At 38.5% G+C, this 7,717-nt stretch overlaps 1 protein-coding gene across 1 annotated transcript in view; it reads right to left on the bottom strand.

Annotated features, from left to right (window-relative positions):
- Positions 1 to 928: 928 nt before the first annotated feature.
- The window catches only part of SGPP1 (sphingosine-1-phosphate phosphatase 1), a gene marked incomplete at its 5' end in the record, with an annotated part of 14,628 nt that continues 7,839 nt past the window's right edge, over positions 929 to 7,717 (bottom strand). The window contains 2 exons of the mRNA XM_010133536.1: positions 929 to 1,471; positions 3,379 to 3,468. Coding sequence (XP_010131838.1) covers positions 929 to 1,471; positions 3,379 to 3,468 — 633 coding nt within the window. The remainder of the gene's footprint in view (positions 1,472 to 3,378; positions 3,469 to 7,717) is intronic.

Genomic DNA, 7,717 nt, shown 5'->3' with positions numbered 1-7,717 from the left:
ATAAACAATCTCCAGAAAAATATAACCTCTTCCAGTAACTTACAATACACGTTAAAAATACTTACAAAAGGGATTATTGTCCATTTACAACATGTTGAGCTTAAGGTCATGTTTCTTGGGTCACTTCATTTATGCAGTTTTGATCAGGCTAAACTGAATATTCTGGATACTTGAACTATGCCAGCAACATGGACAGTGAAATATTTTAAAATATCTGCCTAATTATGTAGGATTTTAAATAAAATTAGGCATTTTTACATCACAGTATGTATGGCATTTCTTAATTTAGCAACAGAAAGGCACAGTTATTAAACCATAAAATACAGTACCCGAATCGTGTATGCTAGTGATATCTACTAATGCCAAGGCCAGCCATTTTACTCTGTAGAGGGGACTAAAGAAAAAGGCTTCTGTTTGGCTTTTAAATTTGACCTCATTAGAAGTTTGGTCCATTAGAAATGCCTGTTGGCGGAAGCATCTTGAAGCAGGATTTCAGGAAAGAATGAAGGAAAGCAAATTTAGCAGTCTATGGTCCAACAGCTTGAATAAATTACTATGAAATGGCAAACACATCGCGAGTGGAGCTTTCCCATTAGTTGCCAGACATACCTGTTAAAGTGTCAATGTATACAGGTACAGTATGACAGACATTCCAAATACATTCATTGCATCACACACACAGACTTTGTTACAGCAATAAGACATCGCATTTAGAGATTTCAGCACTTCTCATGGACTGATATTTGGCTTCTGGCCCCATACCATACCCAGAGACATGCCAAGTTCTTTAAATGCTCTGCCTGCTATATAGTGCTGTTAAAGTGAAGACCCTGCTAAAGCCAAGCTCACTGGCCTTCCCTTAGCAAACTAGTGCACCTCTTCAAAAAGCAACTAGCTCTGTTTTCCCTGTTTAAAGTGATAAAATGCATCAAGAAAGACCAATAAAATGGAAGAGGCAAGGAACAATAAACACGAGGGAGAACCCAACTGTTCCGTACGTAATATAGCGATAGGGAAGCTCAACTTCCATGCGTTGTCTTGCTTTCCGTACATCGTCATGTGGTATGCAAAATACTTTACATGCCAGTGGAATAGTGGCTTTTTTCATCGCTGCTTTTGTTAACAACAGAACTATTACTCCAATCAACAGCCGCAGTATGGCTCTTCCAAACGCAGTCACAGTGAGAGAGGAAAGAGATAAAGGTAACATTTCAGGAGGAGGATCGAGCTTTAGACCCATGATGTGAGAGCCACAGGCTACTCCAGCACCACAGCCCAGTATCTGAGCTGTGTCTCCTCGCGAAGTGCTCCAGGTGTCTAGAGTAAAAGAGAAGATGCCCAGGGCTAAATGGAGACTGATGATAATCAAGGGTGCATATTTGTAAGTTACGTTGAAGTTATCAATCGGGTCCACAAATGGATGGAAGACAACCAAGATGAGAATAGCATACAGAAATCCAGCAATAACATCCTGTTGAAAAGAGAGAGATATAGTTTCAGTGTAACAACCATTCAAAAGAAAATAATTTAAGTTACGCAAGCATGGAGACAAGCCTAGTTGCTCTGTTGCTAAAAGTGACTTGTGGATTCCCATCTTCTCATTTAGTGTACAGGATTCATATTTTTATGTTCAAGATAAGGCATTGCATTTGATCACCTATTAATAGCACATCTGCATCATGATCAGATCATGACCACAAATAAAGCTATGGTCTACGAAGCTGGAGATCAGCCTATTTGCTGGCTCAAACGGTCCCAGTCCAGGACTGGGGCATTCCAGCCTACAGTCAGCACAAAGCTAGCTCAGCTCCATAAGCTCTGCCAACTTAGTTTGCTGGAACAGCTCAACACTGAATCTACCTGCCTGGGTGCTACCACACAGGCACGCTGGCAGCAACAGCTGGTAAGGCCATTGAGGACCACGGCAGCTAGACATTAGAGCAGCTCAGACTTTCCACTCCGTTCTTGCAGTACTGCTAATTCTGGAGCTGAAGAACTGCTTGCAACTATTAAAGGGAAGGAAGAGCGAACTTCTGTGGCTTCATACAATTGAGTTTTATTATTGTTTTTAAAATGTCTTAATTAAATTATAATCAATTAAATTAAGTCATTTATTTAATTTAGCATTAAATTTCAGTTACTGTTGGTTAATCACTCAGTTGCACAGAATTATCTGCAACTTTTGCCTCCTTTAGTTGTTAAGGAGGAATTTGTTGAAAGCTTTTTAGAAATCCAGGCACTAGAAAGCAAATCACATCCATTCACATGCTTATCAACTTTTCCATATGAGCCAGGAGATGGCTCATATACTCAGCAGTATTTGTATTGCTCCATCTTCAATGAATCACTTACGGACTTGCACTAACAGAAAGCTTCCTAATACAATTGACTGACATCAGACTTGCTCATTTCAGAAGCAACCATACCAAATTTCTGCTCTATTTGCCACCCTACCACCCACCCCCCGCCAAACTCAGGCACAATGGCTGATTTATATTACAGGCAACACACAGTTGTATTCACCCAAACACTACTGAGGATTCAGATACGAAACTGCTGCATAACCTAGTCTACCTGATGCACGACTTTATTTGAAGACATTATCTGGCAGCTGACATTATCAATGAAGTATCAGTTCGTCCCACTGTCCTCCACTGAAGTGGATCTGACTTGGGAAGCCTCCTAATGAGGAATGCAGATACATCATTCAGTCTGAGCTGCCTTATTTTCACATACACTGTGTTCATCTACCAGCTTACAAAATCTGAAGCCTGGTAGTGAGTAGTATCTGTTAGCTTTTCTCCTTCTAGCATGCTCAAAAACCTTTTGAGCCATCCTTATTTGTGGTCTTACATTCTGATTAACATTTTGTAGTGTTCTTTTCCCATGTTTACATTGTATACATTTGTTTCAGTTCTGGGTTTTTTTAATCCTTTAATAAATAAGTCTGTTACTTGGTTTTAGAAATCTTGGTAAGTGAAACCCTAGCATGTAGCATGACACTCTGAAATGCGTAGCTGACATAGAACCCAAGTGGGCATTAAGAGCTACCCTCTCATCCTGCAAAATTATTTCTACTCTGTAAAGGGAAACTTAGTCTATGCTTTAATGCAGTCATTAATTTTGGAAATTAAACTACTGTTAAACATCAGCTAAGCTTCAACTGTAGACTGAGCTTATGAAAATATAACAGAAGTCTGACAACCACTTTTAGCTATCGTATCAGTATCTCTGCTAAAGAAATCGAAGTATTCTGTTCCTATATAGTAGAACATTCTAAAAAACCTATATACAGTAACTGCAATGTAAAAACTGAAGTGTGAGGGAAGCTTATGAAATCAGAACAGCAATAAAAGTTTAGTAGAAATACTTTCTTACCAAAATTGAATGCATTCCCATGTAAATTCTACTACAGCAAACCAAAAAACTCCAGCAGAATGCAAGGATCAGTCCAAACATAAGGGGATACTGGTAGGGAGGAAACACAGAGATTGTATTAGAATCAGGGGGAAGAAAAAGAAATTTTAAATCACTAAGCATTCTATAATTAACTCCAATTAATGCAACTTTGGCTTCCCCTTTTCCTTGCCCTAGCCTGCCCAAGCCTACTAGACCACCTCAAGTCAGTCCACTTTTCATAAAGTCAAAACATTGAGTCAAACTTTTCCAACTTTTTTCCTTGTCCTCTTCCTCTGCATTCAGGATATACGAATTTCAGGGCATTGTTTGTATCTTTTTAAACACAGCCGTAAGAAGTTACTAGATCTTTGTAGCAGTTAGTCTTGCCATGTTACAATATTTGAAACCGGCAACATGGGCAGAGACAAGCCTTAGGCAATAAGCTCTGGAACAGTTTTACACGGATGAAGCAGCTACATAACTTACTAGTATTGGTAACAATTAATCTAGCTTCACCTTTCTCCTGAAAAGGAAGAACTCATAATGATTTACAAATAAATTAATTCCTTACACATTGTTTTAGAGTTTCTGCAATCATTGACTTAGTCTGAACATCAGTAAGAAAGTCCTAGAATAGTAATCTTTTTTGTTCTCTACAAACCACGTAAATCTCCTCTTACAATCCACACTTATTCAGCAAATTGCAACAAATAATTATTTCCACCTTCTGTGATAGAACATTTTTTACTAATAAGGACTATTTACCAGGAACAATCAAAATACTTTGTTTTAATAAGCACATATAAACATGTTGAAACTTAGTATTTAACTGCCTTAGGTTTTGGATAAAAATATGCTAATTCACCTCTTACATCACAGCAAGAAATACTTTCCCCCCTACCATATTGCAAAATGTTGTACAGCACAGGATACAGCTTCCTTTTTTCAGTATTAAAAAAACTACTAGTTCTATAAAAGAAGCAGTCACAAGACAAAATGGCATGTTTCCAGAATTGCTTCACTTCCTACATAAGAGCAACGATAAACCTTTTCTACATAAACAATTCAGTCTGAGTCTGAACGTCAGACTAAAAATCTAAGAATTACAAGCCTTTTTCCTCACTCTCTCTTGCTCCTTTTATGGGTAACATGAAGGGTAGAATATCCAACAAATTAGAAAACGTATCTTTAATCTTTTTGGAGAAAATTGTAAGTTCTCTGTGAAGGCCACTGAACAGATTGACAAGCTTCTACATCAGTCTTTCATTGAAAGGTTTAAGAAGATCATTAGCCGTCTGCATTATTCCAACATTCTTCGAATTTTCAGCTCCAGGACCATGTTACATGACAAGCCTAAAAAAAATTCTCAACCCAGCAGAAAGTAGGGAGACTTACATTTCACATAGGAAATACATTTCACAGGAAAAATCAATTCTAAATGCCCAGCTCACGGTTATATAACATCTATTTTAAACTCTAACTCCTGTAGCAACATTTGTCTTTGTTTCTCCCACTTTCATCTACAAATTGTACCTAAACAAAATCATGTACTTAGTGATTCATTTCAGAATGAAATGATGAAAGAACAAACTCCATTTCCTGCCTTACAGAATTATGCTAATAGTGGGTGGTACTCCAGTAACTGGGTCATACTCAAGACACAACTGCAGAGTTATCAGATGCTGACATTGTTATAGTGGCCACAAAAGTCAAGCTTGTACCCTGTGCTGTGCCACCAGAACACATTAAAAGTGTAGCCCCATTGCACCTCTATGCTCGTTCCCATCAGTCTCAGGGTAGAGCCTGCTCCAGGAGCACGCTATAGCTACACAATCTCCCCACATGGTGCTGTTCCACCCTCCCCTCAGAGGACTGCTGAAGCCGAAGTGCTGTATATACAGGGGCAGGTATACCCTCTTATCCTCTGAAACAGAGAGGAGCTTCCAGCACCTCTTTACAGGCTCCAAAGATGAAAGCCTGGGAAGACAGACTTCTTGTTTGTCAGATTAGGAAGGGAAGATTTACTGCCTCCAGAAGCAACACAAACCTCTTGACCAGAAAATGTAATAGCATCACAATTACTTGGTGGTAGAATCAGCTTGCAGGTGTTCACACACATCGAGTTTCCAATGGTTTTGTCCATCACTTGATACCCTATATCAATTCTTGTTTCCCGACATACATCTTTTGTGCTCTCAAGCTCCAGTTAGGAGTAAGGCTTTTCTTTAATAAAGACGTTTCCTGAAATACCTGACAGAGACAGAAGCTGGAGCTTTAGCAGAAGACCAGTGAAGTGCCAGGCTCAACAGGCTGTAGCAGCTAATGATACTGCAGGTAAGAAGCTGGAATTGTGGGGGAGATGACGTTAGAGCAGCTAAACAGCAAGACCCTTTTCCTTCATACTCCTTGTTCTCAGGTATATGAGAATAATCTTAAGAGTCCTGGGCAAGTCATTGCAAACAGCAGGAGAGTAGGATAAATTCTGGAAATGAAAATAAATGCTTGCTCATAATTAGGAACTCTCAAGGGAGGGGTGTTTGGAGAAGAAAGAAACTGTCACAAGCTCCAACTCTGAAGAAGGTTTTGGAAATAATATTGGGTTCTGTCATATCTCACTAATTCTGTTTTTAATAGTATTGAGAATAGACACCCATCAAAACATCTGAAAACACTGGCTAGCTTAGCTTCTCTGTAACAAAGCATCTGTATCCAAGAGCTCAAACACTTCCCTATTGTGTCCTCAATAAAGTCAATTATGCATTTAACCCCAATTCACATATTCTTAAGTAAAAGAATTTAACTTGAACCCAGTCAAATTATTATTACTGAAATAGTATGACCTGTCCACAAATGTATCTGCAGTGTTAGGCACATGCTGATTTATTATCATGCACTCAAAATATCATAATCACAGAAGTCCTAAACTCAGTTTGTTTCTACCCAAGAATGCCTATTCACCACAGTACTCACAGCAGTACTGTATCTAGTCTACTATAAAAAAAAGCAGATTGAAACAATTATTCTAATTTCCTCTGGAATAATATTCCCGAGTTCCAACAGTTAAGTCACTTTTTGTGACTTGTTCCTGTGCTAAGTGTTCTCTACGCTCCCACCGTTGTGCAACCAGCACACTTGGACAACTGTCAGTTTATATAAACTGGTAGTTGTTTTACTGACTGATAAGAAAGCTTCAAATGTAAAGACATAAATATGTCTAAGCTACAGGAATACAATTCGACCTAAAGGTTTTAAGCTTTATCTGCCCTGTTACAGTATATTACATCCATACCTCCCTGCACTGTCCACAGAACCAATCTGATTTTCTTCCCACAACCCCAGGACCCATCTGTGGAGCATGATAAGGCTGCACATACCCTTTGGGGCTCCATAGTTTGCTGGCAGAAATCAAGCTGGAGAACCCTCTCACGTCAGCACACAAAGCACACTACCCTGCCGCCTCCTCCTTAGCCTGTTTTCACTCAATCCTTTTAAAAGCAGTCACTGCATTCAAGAATTCCTAGAACACTGCAATGGCACCACCTGCTTAAAATCTGCCTTGAGGTGATAAGGCAACTGTGTATTTTGCTCTCACACGTAGGTATAAGCATAAAAGGTGACTAAAGGAGAACATTAACGCACCCACACACCTCGTAGATCAGCAAGAAGACTGCTCAGCAGCACACCAAGTCATAACACCTACAGAGGATGTGACCTTGATTCTTACACAAAAAGAGCTGACGCCATAAATTTATTTCCAAATTATTGTCTGAGGATAATGCAATATTGAGGTACTACCAAGCTTTTTCTAAAAGTTGTTTCATCTAGAAAATGACTGCCTGTACGCATCTTGCATACATACATTGGTTACAGCATGCTTATAAGTATCCTTAACCTCCCACTGCCTAAGCGTACAAAATCCTCCCAAATACCAAAACGTCTTTTATTAGTATAGTGCCTTCATACTAGTAGCATTTTTAATAATTTTTACCTGCTTTAAAATAAACAGTGGATTTGCAAGTCTCTCAATTGCAAATGTATCTTCAAAGAAAAACAAAACCAAACAGCTTTTACTATGTCTACTTAAAATAGGCATATTTTATGAAAAATTAATGTGAAAATTTAATATAAACTAACTTCAAGCACTCAGAAAAAAGCCATAAGCACTCTTTTTTTTTTATATTTGCTTGGGTCTCTTATTTTAGAAAACATTGCATTCACAAATTTGAAAATTGAATTATCAATTACAAACTTTTAGATCTTTTCTACATAGCTGTATACAGACATGCTAATAGCCTCTACTGAAATGAACGTTATTAAA

This window comes from Buceros rhinoceros, unplaced genomic scaffold (assembly GCF_000710305.1).
Source record: "Buceros rhinoceros silvestris isolate BGI_N320 unplaced genomic scaffold, ASM71030v1 scaffold39633, whole genome shotgun sequence".
NCBI classification, from domain to species: domain Eukaryota; kingdom Metazoa; phylum Chordata; class Aves; order Bucerotiformes; family Bucerotidae; genus Buceros; species Buceros rhinoceros.
Note: the sequence above shows the minus strand (reverse complement) of the source record. Positions and strands in the feature narration are given on the sequence as shown.